Source organism: Prionailurus viverrinus, chromosome C1 (assembly GCF_022837055.1).
Source record: "Prionailurus viverrinus isolate Anna chromosome C1, UM_Priviv_1.0, whole genome shotgun sequence".
Lineage (NCBI taxonomy): Eukaryota > Metazoa > Chordata > Mammalia > Carnivora > Felidae > Prionailurus > Prionailurus viverrinus.
The window spans coordinates 21543687-21562784 of record NC_062568.1 but is presented as its reverse complement, the minus strand read 5'-3'; the positions used below and the strand labels follow the sequence as shown (position 1 = coordinate 21562784).

Sequence of the window (19098 nt, the reverse complement as noted above, 5' to 3'; positions counted from 1 at the left end):
TGTATGAAGCCCAGGGATTTCAGGTGGTCTAAAATACAAGTATAGATTTTACAAAATTTATACAAATATAGATTTTATCAGGGCGTTTTTCCTTGTTAGCTTTGCTGGAGGGGCAGGTTACACAGTGATCCCCACCTTTTCTCAATCCTCCCCACCATTCTTAAGGACATGAAATAATGTGCTAGCTCCGAGCAGAAAGGAAAGGAAAGCCTCTGCTTGGAAGTGATATTGAGTTGAATCTGGATTCTTCTCCTTTCCAGCGGTTTGACTTAGCAAATCAGATCAACCAGCCTCTTTGAGTATCTGTTAACTGATTTATACACTGAACGTAATTACAGTTACCATGCGGTGTTGTGTTGACCACTAAGAGATACTATGTATACGTAAAGCTTCCACTACTAGTTCCAGAATTGTAGGATAGTAGAATTGAGGATGCTCAATACAAAGTAGCTATCATTACAGAAGTTTATGTTTTATAGCCTATAAAGTACTTTGATATAATTTCATTAAAACCACAAATCACTCTTCTGAGTAATGGGACAGGTATTTTTGTCCCCATTTAAAAAAGGAAGAGAGAAAAGCTCAGGAACAGGCTGGTACCATGGAAAGAATCCAGTAGGGCAGAGGATTTCTGGTTTTACTCTTCACAAATGGAGCCCTTGGGAGGTAGATTAGGCAAAGGTAGCCTCGTTTATTTAACCTTGTCAAATTTTACTCGGTAGCAGAACCAGATGGCTGAGGATATTCTGGACGTTATGGATTTTGACCCCAAGGATATATATTATATTAATCCAACAAAGACCAGGTAGGCTAAAAGATGATAAGGTAGAGTTAATCCATAAATATTTAAAGTTGTGTCCCAAATTATACTTTGACAACAAATATGTATCTGCCACTTGCAAATAGTCTTGATATATGGCAAGAAATAACAGGACCTAAACTTTAGGCTACTATGAGTTTTGAGAAATAAAAAGTTTGAAAAATAAGAACATTAACACTTCTGCATAGAATAGAGCTTGCTTGTTTTTTTCCTATACTACAGTGTAAAAATGTTTTTGACTTCGGAAAGGTTTGTGCCATGAACAGGTGCCGTTTACTGAAATCAGACAACACGAGGCATATAGAAATAACTTTAATTAAAAAACTTACATAGAAGATTATAATGTCAGACATGACAAAAAGATTTGAGCTTATTTGCCTAGACAACTTGGGTTTGGCTTTTGTTTTTTTAAAAATAAATGTACAGTAAAACTACAAGCAAAAATTTGTCAGTTTTGAATTTGAATTTTTTTCCTTCTTTAAAGGGACTAGTAGAATTCCCCATCCCTAACAAAAACTTGGTGTCAGTCCCCCAGACTAGGCCAGGTGGCCAGGATTGTCAGTTATATGGGGACTATAACTTGAATAACCTTTTTTTTTACATGAGAGAAAGCAATTCATAAATTGTCCTCAACTTTTATATAGAAAAAATTATGTAATAGCTTCAAGAAGTTTCTTTATACTCCTGTATTCAGTACTGAAGCACTATCCTTTAAAAAAAATTCTCACTCTAGCATACACATGAGAATAGATGCTTGTTTGGATAGAGTAAGCTAATGGTAAGGAATGACCAAATTAACTAGAAATACAACATTTTTTACTTTCCTATTTGTTGCTCATTTTCACTTGGGGGTCTTCTCTTTATGAGATACATAGGATAGATAAAACTCAAGTTTTAAAATTAGACCAATATTTAACTCTGCTTTGCTTGTCTTAATCTGTTAGGAGTGAATAGAAGATGATCTGAATTTAGTCCAACAGATAACAGTGATTTCAAATAAAGGCATATTGTGTTATCTGGTATAGAAATTTCCATATATAACTTCTTTTGGTTAAACATGTTTAAAATCTCCATAGTCACTGGGAACCTGTGCTTTACAGTGCAGCTTACATTCCATGGGATAATTCATCCATGCATTTCAAGTGGAGTGGTCACTGCCAGTGTTTTTTAAAACTACGTGTGTGTACATGTATGTATATATACTCTATACACACATATTTGTATATTCCCATATACAAAGGCATATATTTGAGGCAATTTTAGCGAATTACCATAAAAATTACATAGAAATGTATAGGAAAAAGAGCGATCATTGATGCACAGGTGTTTCTGTGTGTGTACATATGTATGTGTGGGTATGAAGTCTTCTAAAAATTATTTACCCAGTAATACGATTTAACATCAGCTTGCAGCAGTTAATTTTCTGGTGCTTGTGATTTGCATCATAAACACAAACGACTAGCACTTGTCTGTAGGTGAAAAGCTAGTTATTCCTGTGGTTCAAGGAAAAAGAGACCTACCTTGCCTGTTTTAAAACAGCATAAAAGATTAATACATGCAGTACATGCTCTTACTCTGGAATTGTGGCTGAGGGGGTGGGGGATGGAGAACAGGGCTTATTTTTTCCTCCTGCTTTCCATTCAGTTACATACTTTCTTTAACCTTTCCCTGTCACCTGTTTTTTTTAACATGAGTAAGTCCTAGACCAAAAGGTTTGCATTCTTCCATTTCATCTGTCTGCCTTTTTGGATGGTGACCGTTTTCTGGTGCACTAGTACAGAAGACTTCTCCATGGAAAACGGGGCTTGAACTTTCACTATGATCCTTTTTTTCATCTTGACATAGTAAGGCTTCTGTGTCTTCATCCTTCAGCGGAAAAGTCCGTCGTTCCCACCACAAAGACTGAAAGAAAGAGAAAACCTTTTCAGTTAAGTTTCAACTAATTTGTTTAAAGTTCATGTATCCAATAATCCTTAAATGTCAACTGTGTAATTATTGTTTGGTTCTTTAGCACGTCAATGTACACATTTTCATTTGGGCCTAAAGATCTAGCAACTCCAATGGAACATACTGGCAATTGTTTAGAGACCTTTGGGAACTATCTTTCCACTTCACCCTTCCACAAAGAGGAAACACCGCTATAAGGCACGGGTCTTCCTTATCAGCACAGGAGCGCTTTGGGAAAAGCCCCTTTAAAGGTGTTTGATCTACTTGAGCGTCTCCATTTCCATCCCATAACTATCACAGACACCTATTGACTTTTCCTTCCCCGAGCTTTCTACGACTTGCCTATTAATTTTTATAGTTTCTGCTCTGTGTTCTAGATACAGTTCTTCTTTTTCAACACCTACTTATGAAGAACAGTGCAAAAATTTATAAATGGTGTGTTAGAAATCATTCCCTGTGAGGTAAGAACTGGATCCACGGGGAGACAGGTAAAAATCTGTTATGAAGGGAAGAGAACTAGCTGACATTTGCTGTGTGCCAGGTGCTGTTCTCTCTAATCAGATTTGTGTCGTCATGAAACTTGGATAGAATCCCCATTTCCTAACAGATAAGTGAGTAGGTGGAGTTAGATACTGACCTGTTCTACGAAAAGATAAGGTGTGTATGATTAGTGACAGAACTAGAAAATTTGTACCCAGCAGTTAACGCTGGATTGTTATGCTGAATTCATTAATTGGCAACCAGCAGGTTTCTACAAACAGGTTTTCAAAAGGGTAAAAAGCATTGAAAAAGAGGTGTCACAGGTCATGTATATCATACTTACCTTGAGTTCTTGACTTTGATTTAAGGAAGGTGAGCCCCGTGTGCCCAGATCCTGGCTCTGCGGAGAAGGCGCGGCAGGACTCTCGGCAGCACAGTGCTGACCACCACCGAGGTCGTTAGGGTATTCTTTCAAGAGCAAGTCCTGTCCTTCAACGTTTCTACTGTAAGCTCTAGCAAGAAAATCAAGAAAATATTTAATTACTATTTCTTGAGGTCTTAACGTTTTATGAACGACCCCTAAGTCCATTTAACTTGGTAGCTTTTCTTTAAACAGTTCTGCCCAAAAGATTTCTAAAAATTCATCTGTCAATCTTCCTGATGCTTTCTCAAAGACTTAAACAGTATGTTATGAATACTATTTTGTGAAACTGCCAAATTATAATAGTGGGTTTTGGGTTTTCAAGGAGGGAGTTTTTGTTGTTTTATTTTTAAATAAGAAAGGACAGTTACTTGACCCTTACAGTCTTTCAGAGTTCCCAGAGTATTCTAAGACTATTATAATGTCATCCATGTAAGACTCGATTCACATTTTCCTCTGTACTTCTAGAAAATTATATCTCTGGAATGTGGAGAAAGAAGACAATTGAGTCTTATATATGTGTTAACATAACTCTTGGAATAAGGATCTACAAGAAATCGGGATATTTTCAGACCTAAAGAGAGAAATGTGTTTTCAAAATACAGTTGAGGGGCACCTGGCTGGCTTAGTAGAGCATGTAACTCTTGATCTCGGGGTTGTGAGTTCGAGCCCCACATTGGGTGTAGCGATTACTTAAATAAAAGTACAGCTGACCCTTGATGAACACAGGAGTTGGGAGCACCAACCACTTTGTGCATTCAAAAATTCACATATAACTTTTGACTCCCTCAAAACTTAACTATTAATAGCTGACTGTTGACCAGGAAACCTTACCAGTAATATAAACCAGTCAATTCACACATTTTGTATATGTATTATATACTGTATTCTTACAGTAAAGTAAGCTAGAAAAATGAAATTTGTTAAAATCGTAAGGAAGAGAAAATACATTTATAGTACTGTACTATTAAAAATCTCTGTGTAAGTGGGCCCACATAGTTCAGACCACAAAGTTCAAACCTGTGTTTGAGGGTCAACTGTACTAAGTAAATGAGAGGTACCCCCACACTAAATTTAGTGACTACCCAGACTTCATGATCTTCCTTTCTGAGTTTCGACTATATTAAAACACAGTGAAATGTAAATATAAAATATCATGGACTTTCTCAAATATATAATTACTAATTATGTTCTCAGGATTTAATCCTCCCTCCCCAAAAGTCATATTCAAAGTATTTTAGACCAGGTGCTTTTTGTCTTTTAATTTTTTTTTTTTTTAATTTTTTTTTTTCAACGTTTGTTTATTTTTGGAACAGAGAGAGACAGAGCATGAATGGGGGAAGGGCAGAGAGAGAAGGAGACACAGAATCGGAAACAGGCTCCAGGCTCTGAGCCATCAGCCCAGAGCCTGACGCGGGGCTCGAACTCACGGACCGTGAGATCGTGACCTGGCTGATGTCGGAGGCTTAACCGACTGCGCCACCCAGGCGCCCCGAGTCTTTTAATTTTTTAAATGTCTACTTATTTTGACAGAGAGAGGCAGAATACGAGCAGGGGAAGGGCAGAGAGAAAGGGAGACATGGAATCCAAAGCAGGCTCCAGGCTCTGAGCTGTCAGCACAGAGCCCGACGCAGGGCTGGAACCCATGAACCTTGAGATCATGACCTGAGCTGCAGTCAGTCACTTAACCGATTGAGCCACCCAGGTGCCCTAGACCATCTGCTTCTTAGACTGGACAGGTTTTTTGAGAACATTTTTTTTAAAAAAATAATGTATTTTTTAAGTGGGTATGTTAAAATCGATCACCAAGATTCTAATCCCTAGTGTAAGGTCTGCTATTACAGTACAATGAGATGATCTACTTTAGGGAGAATTTTCACATTATTTGCTGAGTTAAATCTGTTCCTCAGGCTGACCATAAGCATGAGAAATATGAGTGGAGGAAAATACAGAAACTCATTTCATTACTCTGTAATTAGCCAAAATGTATATATATATTTATTTTGACAGACAGCATGAGTGGGGGAGGGAGACAGAATCCCAAGGAGGCTTTGTGCTATCAGTGTGGAGCCCAACTCGGAGCTCAATCTCACAAACCTGTGAGATCATGACTTGAGCCAAAATTAAAAGAGCTGGACGCTTAACTGACTGAGCCATCCAGGAGCCCCAGCCAAAATATATTTTTAATGTAAGCTCAGTAAATGCAATGTTTCCCTCCTGTGCACAAATAACTGATGTTATACAGTATATACTTTTTCCTTTCTAGTGGTCTTCCTCAATATTCATGCAGAATTTTGTTAATTCTACATGGATTTCATGGTTTTGGCTTTTAAATTGATAACACCTGCCTGCTGTTTCTTCTGTGCCACTTGCTTTGTTCCCATAGTGACCATCTGGCTTGCTCTCTCTCTTCATATTTTTTGTGTCTTAGGGAGAAGACTTCATCAGAAAGATCTTCTACCTGGATTTAGAAAGAAAGTTTTTCTTTTATCAGAAACATTTTGAAATAGAACAATTTCTCATCAAGAGAATATAGAAAGAAAACTCTAAAATTGAACTTCAAATTCGAAAATAGAGGGAGTGAACTTTTTTTTTTTTTTTTAACTTTTTTACTTCTGGGTCATACTGGAAGACTTAACCTAGATTACAGATAGGTTCACAGTGCTTTGTATAAAAAATTCTTAATGCTTAATTCATTCAAAGGTTTGTATTTGATTGCCCTTTATGGAATACACTGTTCTCTTAGCATGTTAATATCAAAGAAAAGTAAAACTGAAAAAAAAGAAAATTAATTTAACTAATGAGTTATCAGAGGTTCTAAGACTCTGGTGGTAGTGGTTTAAGAATTTGGGTTTCCTGGCCAGAATCATTCTGAACTAGGGAAGAGTGCATTGAAAAGTTGATTTGGTAGCTGAAGAACAGTCAGTGGGCCTAGAAAGATTATGACAGAGACAAAAATGTCCTACATAATACAGCTTCTACAGATCATCACTTTCAAATTGATTTGGTTACACATTTTTCCCTGAAATTATGCTTGTCTTAATAGAAGTTTTACCCATACAGGCTCACAGTCCCTTTCCTTCAGTTCTAAAAATCTGAAAAAACACGTGTTCATAATTCATTTGGTGACATAGCCTGTTCTGGAATGATGAGGTTATTCCAATTTCTATAAATATTTCCCTACAGAAACATTAATATTTGATTATGAGAACTATGCTAGACTCCACATATGTCTTCTTTCTTAAGTCCAAAGTTGTCCAAATTCAAAAGCAACCTGTTCCCAAGGTTTTGAATATGGCATTGTAGGGTTGAATATTAAGACCACATCTCCTTAAACAGAAAAACAGGACTAATAACTGGAAATGAATATAGATATTAACATAAATTCAGTGTTTCAACAGTTCATGTAAGCAACTGACATGTTTTTCTTTATATGTTACTGTGTTTGCAAATCTAAATTTGCACAAAAACATTTTCCTAATGAAGTTAATATCCTTAATGAACTTTCTTTTCCTAAGTGAAAAACAAGTCAATGTATGCTAAAGGGCTTATATTTCCCTTGAGTTCCTCAAGTCCCAGATTAAGCAGGCTTCGTAATGTATACAGTGCAGCTTTCTGTAACTGAAAGGCAACTTACCTCTTCACCTACGTTATATTCATCCAGAGGCTGAAGAACAGCCATTCTCCAGCTGTTGAAGATACAAACCAGTTTCAGCTTATGTTCATCTAAGTGTAGCAATTGTATTCTCTAAGCACAGCTAATGCAGTAGTGTTTTCTTTCCTTGGGACTTGCACAATTCAAATGGTTGTATTTTCATACTTTATTTTTTTAAAGAGAAGAATTTGTATTATGAAAAGAAGATGAGACTTTTGGCCTTACCGTGAATAACTGTCTCTTCTGTGTAGCTGCATTTTATACCTAAGAATATACTAATTTTGAATTAAGTCAATAGATGGTGATACAGTGGCAGGAAGAAAAAACAAAAAACAAAAAATCCCTCACTTGAGCATTTGGCAATTTCTTTGTGTGAACACACCCGGCATGGCCTCTTGAGTTTAACCACTGGATCACAGAATTCCTCTATTTAACCAACCAACCCAGCCAGCCAGCTGCAGCCTACCAATGTCAATTGAAAAAACATCGTTGCTGCAGAACATCATAACTACAAATGGTATTCTGCTTCTGCAGAATGTCTCAACAAGTTCTCTGTGGGATTTCTCATAATACCTCCTAGAATATTAAGAGCTCTTAATACCTCAAAGCAATTAGGAATAAGAGAATTCGAAATCAGCTAATATAGAGAGGGGTAGGAATTACTGTAGGTGTCACTGAGCTTATGTCTGTTTCCACCCTCTTCTGTCTACTTTCTGGTGCCAGATTCACATTCTGAAGAAACTGCTTTCATCATTGCTAAAAAACAAAACAAAGCAAGACTTTGACTAACTTCACTGCCACTAGGAAGCAGATCTGTGTATGGCATTCAGGGACCTCCATAATCTGGTTCTAATTTCTTGTGTAGCCATAACTTCATCACCTTATACAAAAACTTGGTCTCTAGCTTAGGCTTGCACACTTACCTGTGTGCCTTTGCTGTGGTTTCCCTGTGTGAATAAACTTTCTTCTTTTTCCCTCCTTCGTGATGCCCCACTAATATCATATATGTATTGCTGACTTGGCAATACATCAGAATCTTATTTTTGTGGTCATAGGTGTTATTGTCTTGCAGTGAATACCCCTTGCAAAGGTAGTTGCTTTCTTTGAACCCTTTTTGCAGTCATTTACAGAACTGTATGTTAAAGAGCAAGGGTTATTTATTACTCAGCTTACTTACATCCCTAAATAGCCTTTAGTGCCATATATACATAAAAGGTAACTAAACATTGAAAAAAAGACTTAAGAGCGTTAGAGTAAATTAAGTCTTAGGAATTCCCAATTCTTAATAAAAACTGAGAGGCAGGGTGATAATATATGGCACTTTTTTTCAGCATGAGTAATGTAAAGGTTTCTTTCACCGTTCTCCCTCCATGGTTCTCTAAGTAGAAGACAGGAGAGAGGAACATCTTCCTTTCATTAATTAAAATTTTAACTTCACTTTGAAAATTTAAGTTTACTCAAGAAGGAAGAGAAAATAAAAAGATGTAAGTATACATACCTTGGAGTAAGTATTTCCTTATACTGGAGTTTCTCCAACTTAGCTGGGGCAACTAATGACATGGGAATCACGATATTATCTATGTCATAAGAGCTCTCGCTTCTCAATCTCCGTCGTGCAGTATTCTGCAAGGTAGGAGGACAGCAACTCAACAACAGTATCTCATTACCTGTGATGATGCCCTCCTTTCATGAGGGCCAGAAGAGGTGTACTGCATACATGTTTTATAAATACGTTGTGATAGAGTGGACTATAAAATGTTAAAAACAAGCACACCTCTCCTTTGTAAAACAACACAATCCCTTTGGCAGGTGTGAAGTGTACATTTGTGTACACATACAAGCCTATTTTTAAGACCATAAAAAATAGGAATACCTTAAAATGTCAAACTCTTACCAGAGGTTACCATAAAGCACCCAAATGTCAAGGAAATGATCATTTAACAAGCACACTTATTAGGAAAGAATATGAAATATTTGGTGTACCATTTAGTAAAGATCATTTTTTATAATCTTCATTTGTGTGTTCCTGGTCCCTGAGCTTTACAGTTTCTTCTAAACCCTTTCACCTTTTAACCCCTACTCTGACCAGATGACAAAACAGTAAGAACAACACAAGTGCTGGGTTCTTACTAGCAAGACTAAATTTAGCTTCCTGGTAAGGAGTAGGGATGGTTATGATAGTTTCTCACAGGAAAAACAAAAAAAAACTATAATCAAAGATTACTGAGCAATTAGCTCACTAGTAAAAAAGTTAAATACAGTTTATTGCTTCCTAAGAAGATCATTTTAGGGGCGCCAGGGTGGCTCAGTCAGTTAGGCATCTGAATTCAGCTCAGGTCATGATGTCATGATTCATGAGTTACAAGCCCCGCATCAGGTTCCCTGCTGTCAGCACAGAGCCCACTTCGGATCCTCAGTCCTCCCCTCTTTTGCCCCTCCCCACCTTGCTCGCTCTCTCTCTCCCTTTCTTTCAAAAACAACAAAAACCGGGCCGGTATGTACAAGTAAAATAAGGCTATTAAAGATTAACAAAATATTCTGTACGTTTTTTTACTGGCCAAGTTTTAAAAATCTACAAGCAATTTTAGGGTTCAGTATACCAAAAAAACCTACTTGTGATGATGAATTCTGGGTTCTTGATATAACATTGACATTAGTAACAGCAGTAAAATTGCTATGGGATCCTGGTTCTGTGCGTTGAAAAGCAAATTCTTCAAATCTAGTTCTTTCTCCTGCCATGGAAAGAACCATTGAGAATGTCATACATTAAACATGGTGATAGGTCTTAAAATTACTTTCCTAATTAGGTAATATTCCTTATCTGTTTGATCTTTTTACTTTTAAAACTTATGTATCAAAAACAAAAAATTAAGGAAATGAAAAAAATCTTACCCACAGTTCTGTCACAATTATTTCCATTTTCTTTTAATCCAGTACCTCTAATTTCTTTAATCTCCCTTCTCTTCACTCTGTTCATGTTTTCTGTAATGCCTATTATTTGGATGTTAACATCCAAAGACTTACCCCTTAATTTTCTCTGTGTTTTTCATTTTGACTTTTTAATTTCTGGGAGATTTCCTTTCCTTGATCTTCTGACCATTCTACTGAGACTTTGTCTGCTAATACATTAAATTATTAATTTCTAATTACATAGGAAAATATTTTTCCATTTGTTTTGATTCCCTAATTGTGAATATATATTTATTCACTTATTTTCTGCCCTTGTTTATTTTACTTTAGTACTGATCTTAAAAAGTATTCTGTGTAATATAAAATTTAATACCCAGTCCATACTTATATTTTTCTAGTTGTTAAAAAATGTCCTTTATGGTTAGTAGTTTCTTCAAATCAGGATCCATATATTGAAATTAGTTACTGTCTTTTAAGTTTCTTACAATCTAGAAGAGTTTGTTTTTCATGATATTTGTTAAAGAGACCAGCTACCTTGCTCTTTAGGGAGTTACCTATTTACTTTGTAGTCTGGCTCTTACCTGTTCTATTCCTGTATTCCCACCAAACTTGAAGTTATGAAGTTAGATCAATTCAGGTGAAACATTTTAGATCTTAGGTAATCTGAACTTCATAGTGGTTCTTATTAAGAGATGCAAGTTTTCCTGTGTGTTGGTATGTAGATAGTCCTCAACTTAGCAATGGTTCTACTTAGGATTTTTCAACTTTATGACAGCCCCAAAGTGGCATGCATTCAGTAGAAACCATACCTTGGATTTTGACCTTTTTCTGGGATAGCAGTGTGGGACACCCTTAGGCTGGGCAACAAACTGCAACTCCTAGTCAACCATGTGATCATGAAGATAAACAATGGATATACTTAAAACCATTCTGTACCCATACAGCCAGTCTGTTTCTCACTTTCATTATAGTATGCAATAAGTTACAAGAGATATTCAACACTTTGTGTTAGAGGGTTTTGCTGAACTGTAGGCTAATGTGTTTTTAGCACATTGAAGGCTAAGCCTTCAATGTGTTTGGTAAGTTAGGTGTATTAAATAATTACTGACTCAAGATATTTTCAACTTACCATGGGCTTATCAGGATACAACCCTGTTGTAAATTGAAAGAGAAAGATCTCTATATGTAAGTTCCTCAGAAGCTAGGTGACTCTTGGTTGTCCTAAGATTGAGGCACTAAAAAGCACAATGGAATCTCTGGATGTGGCCCAGGAGTTTAATTTTGTGCCACACTACCTTATCAGGTAGTGACTTGGGCTGTTAAGGTGGGATTTCTAGAGACAGTAGTGATAAATGTGTTAAATTCATCAAGTATAATTAGTCCAGCATATCTTGAATGCAATTTCTAAGTTTTTGGGTATATTGACATATTACATCTGGGGAATACTTGACTAATGAGTATAGTGTTCTGTCCATTGTAACAATGAACAAGAACCAAAAAAGTATATAGATAATTTGCATATATATTTCCTGGTAAGTTTTATTTTTAATCATTATTTGCAACAATTCTGGAAACAATCTGATAGTCCCAAGTCCCCACAACAAAAATCCCACTTTGTATTATTAGAAGAGTTCTAGTTTCAAACAGATCTGTTGACCATTTTGGAACTATAAGTTCCTAAGAGAAATTGAACTACTTGGTTGAGTTACCTTTGGTGAATCTCAGCCAGTTTCTCAAAATTCTAAGGAAGCTTCAGTGAATTGACACCCCCACAGTAAGTCCCCGAAATGGTAATACATTTCTGTGAGGAGACTTTGTACTGACATACTCGGAGTCCAGAACACAACCCTGGAGGCTTAAGTTCTGTTTCGGAGGATAGTCAGTAGAAGATAACTCTGGACAGGGAAAATAGGAAGGAAATCCTTAATTGCCATTAGTGGATGGATGCCCAGTCCACAGATCATTCTGAATTGTCTATATGAATATGCTGTAATGTTTATAGGACCATGGATATTTTGTGTAATTAGTGATTATTCTGGATTACCATGAAGCAGAGGTTCTTTGAAGATCAGAATTTACTTTCAGTTTTTAGTACTAGTGCTCACAATCCTCATTTTAACCTACCTAATGCTGTTTCACTCAAGTGTCTTTTCTTTCTTCCCTGGAACAGCTGTACAGAAGATTCTGACCTTATCTGAGGCTTGCATGTAGGAGAATATCCATTTCTCCATTGATTCAGAGAAGTATTATGTACTAAAACAAATAGAAAGGAAATGTGAAGTTTCTTTCCCTTGACACAGATAATGAACGTGTTAATTTCTTATAACATTGCAGAACATTAATTTACCAGTTCAGAATAACATATGAAATACTTCTATACCAAAATGGAATGATCCTACACTGAAAATACCCATAATAAGATTCCTTAAAAACCTCTTCCATAAGCATCCAATTTCCTATAGTTGCTCCATTATTTGAAGGGGATGAAAAGGTGACCTGTTCTCGAAGTCTTCTAAATTGCAAAATTTTATAGAGGAGGTTGGTTCACATCTGTAAATGTTGCCTGAGGATGATATGAATCCTTAAGTTAGCCCCTGCTCACCCTTCAATGTGAAAATAATTCAGGATCAAGTAAGATCCTACAGAATTATAAGAGACTGGGACCTCTTGAGGGCAAGAACCAGATTTCATCAAACTGACGGTACCTAGCACTGTTCTTTCAATTTTAAAAGCAATGTATTTTCTAAAACTTTTAGGGTCACTTAATGTCTCTATGCCTCAGTTGCCTTATCTGTAAAATAAGGATAAGTGCACCTATCATGGGATTATGAGGATTAAATGAGTTAATCCCTGTAATGGTCATTAGGAGGATACCTACCCAAAGTATTTAATAAATGTTAGTTTCTTCATGATCATTATTGTCTATCTGAAACCCATATTTCCAGTACTGGATTAATAACCAAATTGGCTTTTTTTGAAGGGGTTGGAGATGTGGAAAGGAATGGAAAAAGAAATGTAGGCCTAAGTGCCAAATTCTCACCAACACTGAAAAACAGAGTGTGGTCTACCAACAGTAACCAGACTCTGATTACAAGATGACAAAGCACCCTAAAAGTAACAGACAAAAGTTTTATACATAGACACACAGATGTGCACATATACACATATATATATACACATTAGCAAGCAATAAAAGGGAACTTGTGAGTAAAGCAGAATTTGTGAGGAACCTCTGAAAGACTAATAACACATGGAATTTGGAGAGCAAACAAGGTAAAAGCACATGAGAAAGTGCTGCCACAAAACTATGACCATCAAAGGTGCTCTAGACCTGGAGGAAATGAAAGTGGAGGATAATTACTTAGATGGACAGTTAACTGAAAGGATGACTACACAAGCCAACTTCTCAGCCACACTCCTAGAGATAATCTGTCTTAATAGATAACAAAATCCAAGCCGAGCAGAGAAATGGATGAGAAAGCAATACTAAGTGCCTCACTTTGAACTATGTCCTGCCTGACCTTAACTGCTCCTGAAAACAGTATATACTGCAACTTCTACCCATCCAGGGAAAGGATCCCATAAATAGCAGTGGCAGAACAGTCTTAATAGTGAATATGAACTGTAAAGGTGAGAACACAAGACTCCAAAAATCTGAATACCAAGACCGTAAAAGTCAAAGAAGATGTAGAAATGAACCATCTCAAGTAATAGTGAATGGATGCACAGAATACAGTTAACAAGACTGAAACAACTAACATTGCCAGAAGAAACAGGCAAAAGGCCCCACTAGAGAGCCCTCAGAAATGGAAAATATGATTGTTCAAATTTAAAAACAACCATCACTAACTGGACTGAATGATACAGTGGACACGGGCTAAACATCAAAATCTAGGTTGACTGAGAACTGTACAACTCAAAGGAATAGAGTGATAGAAAATATTGGGGGTGGGGGGAGGGGACAAACCAAAACAGGGTAACAGAATGAATGGTAGCCAGTGTTGAAGAAATGGGCCAAAGTTTTTCCACAGTGATATTAACCCTAAGATTTCAAGAACTCACTTGGCTGTCAAGACAAGTGGAGGGGGAAAAAATTCTAATCTTACAGCACATCACAATGAAGATACCCTAAAACTTACCAGAAAAGGGATAAGATTACTGCAAAGAAATGATCAAATTGACCAGGCAAAACTACCTGCCTGAAAACAGAAAGTGACCTTAAAAAGCTCAGGGAAAATGGCAGAATTCTAAGATGGCCCCAAGATTTCTTACCACCCAAAGACTTCAGAGAAAGATGTCACAAAGAAAACAAAACAAGATGGCAGGCATAATTCTAAACTCATTTCTAGAAAGGGTAACTAGAATTGTGAGGTTTTAAAATTGTATGTGCCTGGCATGGGCAGGTATTCCAATAATGCCATCTCTTGTTTTAATGGAAACATTTTTGGAGTACTTTCAAACAAATTCCAGTCAATTCACTCTTCTTTTCTAAAAGCAATTCATCACCTTCCTTTTTTTCTAAAAGCAAGTCAAACTTCTTTAAGAAACTTTAACCTTCCCTAAGGTGATACTTTTTATTGAATTTTAATCATTTTTTTACACTTACTTTCCCTTATTGTCTTGTGAGGTTGCAATGGACTCTTGAAACAGTAGGTAATATGACAATTGAAAAACTATACATTCTCTTCGTCTATTTATAACCCTCTCAGCCTTTCAGTGCTTGCTCTCCAAAATCCTCTCCTAGATTCTATCCTAAAGTGGTAGATTTCAAATATGAATAGAAATAACTGATGTCAAGGGGAAGAGAATGGTATGTATAGAGAGGCCCAACAGGAAGCCAGATAAATTTGGCAACAGAACAGCAGCTAGGTAGTATAGAGTAAGGAGGATAGTGAAAAAGAACCATGAACAGGTAGGAGCCATCCTGTGTGGGTAGAGCTTTAGGGGTCCCTCAATAATACTTCCTTTCAAATCATTTTAAGTTATAGTGGTGGGGAGCAGGTGTGATATTAAGTAGCTTTGCATCTTGAAAAGATCACAAGCTACAGGGATTGGAGAGAAGGAAGAATTGATTAGGCTATTTCAGCAGTATAGATAAGGGATCATTACACTGGACTCTGAAAGTGGTAGAAATGAAGACAGAGGAGCTTATTTGAAATAATTAAGATCAAAAGGACAATGGGCTTAGATATGAGGACATGTAGGTGAAGAAACCTGAGCCCTAGGTTTTTGGCTTGTGTTCAGCGCTACTGTTCCTCTCATCTGTCCACTAAAAAAATAAACTTCATTTTGACAATTTCAGACTTGGAATAGTAAAAAGAAGTCCCATATACCCTTTACTCAGATTCTGCAAATGTTACCATATTTGCTTTATCCTTCTGAACTCCAATGAAATTAAGTTGTTGACATGATGTACCTCTATGTCAATATGTATTTTTCAAAAACAAGGGCATTCTCTTACATGGCCACACAACCATAAAAATGAAATTAATACTATTAGCTAACTATGGACTTCATAGAATTTCACCAATTATTCCTATAATGTTATTTATAGAAAACTCTGTTCACTCTGCATTTGTCATATCTCTAAAGTTTTCTTACATCTGAAACTGTTCCACTGTTGTCTTCCATGACTGCATGTTTTGATGAATACAGGCCCTTAATTGGCTTTGCCTGGTATTTCCTCATGATTAGCTACTAATCATTCAGTCTTCAAACCACTACAATTTGTCTTTTCCCTACTTGTTACTTGAAGTCAGTTGTGCTTTCTTAATTGCCAATTCTGGACGACAGAGGATAAACACAAGCTCTGTGGCAAAGCTCGCAAACATCCATCTACTTACCTTCACACGGTTTACCCTATAAGAATACCAGGCATTCTGTATATACTTAAACACATCACCCTGTCTTATGGTTCCGTGACAAATCACATGTTTGTTTCCATTTTAAAACCAATATGGGTCCAAGCGTTTGAATCACCTGGGACCTTGTTAGAAATCCAGAATCAGACTTCATTTCAGGATTAACTGAACCAGAATCTGCATTCTAACAATATTGCCCAAGTAATTTGCACATAAAAGTTTGAGAAACAATGATTTGGAACACTTTGCTCTTCTTCCTTTAAATTCCAATTGCGTATTTAAAGCTACACCTGGCATCACCATCTTTCTGGAGTTCCTCTTGCCCTTTCCCCATCACTCTGCCTTCCTCCAGGCAGAGTTCTACACTCCCTCTCCTTTTTAGAATGTTTTTGTCATATCTGTGCTCACATCATTTTAATAGTTATTTGCGTGTCTGCTTCCCCCTATTACATTATAATTTCTTTGATTCCCTGTGATTCACCTTTGATTCTTTAGCACTTAGTCTGCCTGGCACAGAGTATATGATCAATAAATGTTGAACTCTAGTTTCACTTAATTCTACAGAAATCACTTAACAATAAAAGAAAAAATAACAAGCGACTATTCCCGACATGCTTATATACGATGAAACCTAATTAACCCTTAATTATTTGGGTTTGGAGTGGTAGGGGAAGAAAATAAGGGAGGAGAGATCAAGATACAGAAGACTACATACTCAGATGATTTGCCTAATAATACAGCAGCACTCATCTCAAATGTCTTCCATTCCTAGCTCTTAATTCCCCCTAACTAGCATGGCATTGCATTACTGGTATGTTACCATTAATTCTGTGACTAACACATTTACACTGCCCTATCCTTTTAAGTCAAATAGATAAACAGAACAACATTAGAAAAAATATAATCACCTAATCTCACTTATCTAACAGCATATAATTTCAGTTTTGCATATTCCCTTTCAGTTATACATGTGCATACATTTCATATTCACATTTCAAATGTAGTTTAACTTATTTTTCAAATTTGATAATTCACAAATTATTTTTTCAGATGGTTGCCTAACACTCTTCTAATTAGAGATAATATCATTTAACTATTCCCTAGCTATTAGAGCTGGTTGTTGTTAATCATGATATTTCTATTATGGTCATTCTTAAAATGATCATCTTCATGCATACATATTTTCTTTTTTAAAGATCAGTCTAAGGAAAAATTTCAAGTAGTAGAATTATATCATGAAAAATTACCTGCACATAACCTATATTTTCCTGCATTTCTTTAGATTTTTCTCCCCTAAGCATAGGCAACTGCTGCTTGTCCTTAGTGCTTTCCACTTATTTTTTTTAACTTTTTACCATGGAAAAATTTCAACAAACACAAATGAGGAAGAGAAGAATGAACTCCCCTGTGCCTATATTCATAACCAATGATTACAAACTGGTGACCAATCTTGTTTCATCTTTTTCCCCACCAACTTTTTTTTGCTGGCCTATTTTAAAGCAAATCCTGGACTGCCTATCTTCTATCTTGTCATCGACATATGTGTGAGCTTGAATTTCTAACAAACAGATAAAAAGTGTGTGTGTGTTTATGTAATTACTACATGCATTACTACACATGCATGCTACATCTAACAAAATTAATTCACTAATACTCAACAGCCTGCATGTTCAAATTTCAAATTTTTATTATCTCAAAAATTTTGTGTGCTCGTACAGGTGACCTGTTCAAATCAGGATCCCCAAAAGGCCCACGTTACATTTGGTTGAAAGAAGAATGAACATTTTTATATAGTTATAATCAGACCATACACAGAAGTAAAACTTTCTTGTCCTTTTCTATCACTTAACATTCTTTAATGTTTCCATCCTTACATGAACTTTTAAGATATTTTTAAAAGCTGTATGTCCCACCGTGTTGGTTAATCACATCTCAATTATGCTCTGTTTCCAATTTCCCATTAACACAAATAGTGTTTAAAATGAATATATTTGTAAATATAAATGAATATATTTGTATTTAGCATTAGACTAGGTTATTAGAAATGGATGTATTGGGTCAGAAAACAGAGTTAGCAGTTTAGTAAACATTAATTGTAAGCAAGTGAACAAGTAAACAGTGTTTTTCTTCAATGAGTTTATTTTAAAAAATAGGTAGTTTAAGGGCGTTGTCATTCATTTCCCAATACTTTCCAAAAGGTTTGTATTCTTAATGCTACCTAAAATATTTGAGGGTCCTGTTTTTACTACACACAGTCTTGCCAGAATTGATGATTATAATGTTTAAATGTCTTAATGTAATCAGAAGATAGTAAATGTTTAGCATGGTGTCTGCACATAAGCACTCAGTATATGTTACTTATGATTATCATTTTCATTATTATCATCATTAAATACATCTAGTTTTTCTTATAATTCTTTTAAGACATCATTTTTAACATTTAACTCTTTAATCCATCTGGAATGTATTTAATGTTCACCCATCTTAAATTTATTCTAATGTGCTGTATGTGGTAGAGATCTCAATTGTTCCCCCAAAATCATTGTTTAATCCACTGATGACAAAGGAAACTTAGTTGTTTAAAACATGAATTCTTTGAGCCTGATCCTGGCCCTATCACTTACCCAAATGTGACTTTGAGAAAACTAGTCAAGGAGAAAAACAATAATGTTACTCACTTTACATGCTAAAATACTGTCTTCTGACAGGAACAGGGTATTTCTATTTAGGCACATCATCTTGCATTCCTCAATAAAACTTCGGAAGTTTTCTTTCGTGTAGACCCTTACAAATTTAATTAATCCTAGATAGTTTATATTTTCATTGTCAATATCTCAAAAATTCCTTTACATATTGTAAATGGTTATTATTGGTATTTATAAAAGCTGCTGATTTCTATAAATATATTTTAAATTCCTATACTTTTTCAGACTCCCAATTTTAACAGGCATTCAGTTGATTCTTGAGTTTTTGAGGTAGATGATTATTTCATCTAGAAAGAATT

General features: G+C 35.9%; 1 protein-coding gene across 2 annotated transcripts in view; it reads right to left on the bottom strand.

The window, feature by feature from the left end:
• Positions 1-1117: 1117 nt before the first annotated feature.
• The window catches only part of KANSL1L (KAT8 regulatory NSL complex subunit 1 like), a 133421-nt gene continuing 115440 nt past the window's right edge, over positions 1118-19098 (bottom strand). For both annotated transcript variants that reach the window (XM_047868965.1, XM_047868964.1), the window contains 7 exons: positions 12358-12486; positions 9937-10055; positions 8822-8946; positions 7306-7357; positions 6017-6129; positions 3591-3759; positions 1118-2722 (listed from right to left, as the gene is read on the bottom strand). In XM_047868965.1, the coding sequence (XP_047724921.1) occupies positions 2492-2722; positions 3591-3759; positions 6017-6129; positions 7306-7357; positions 8822-8946; positions 9937-10055; positions 12358-12486 (938 nt within the window). In that variant the 3' untranslated portion in view covers positions 1118-2491. The remainder of the gene's footprint in view (positions 2723-3590; positions 3760-6016; positions 6130-7305; positions 7358-8821; positions 8947-9936; positions 10056-12357; positions 12487-19098) is intronic.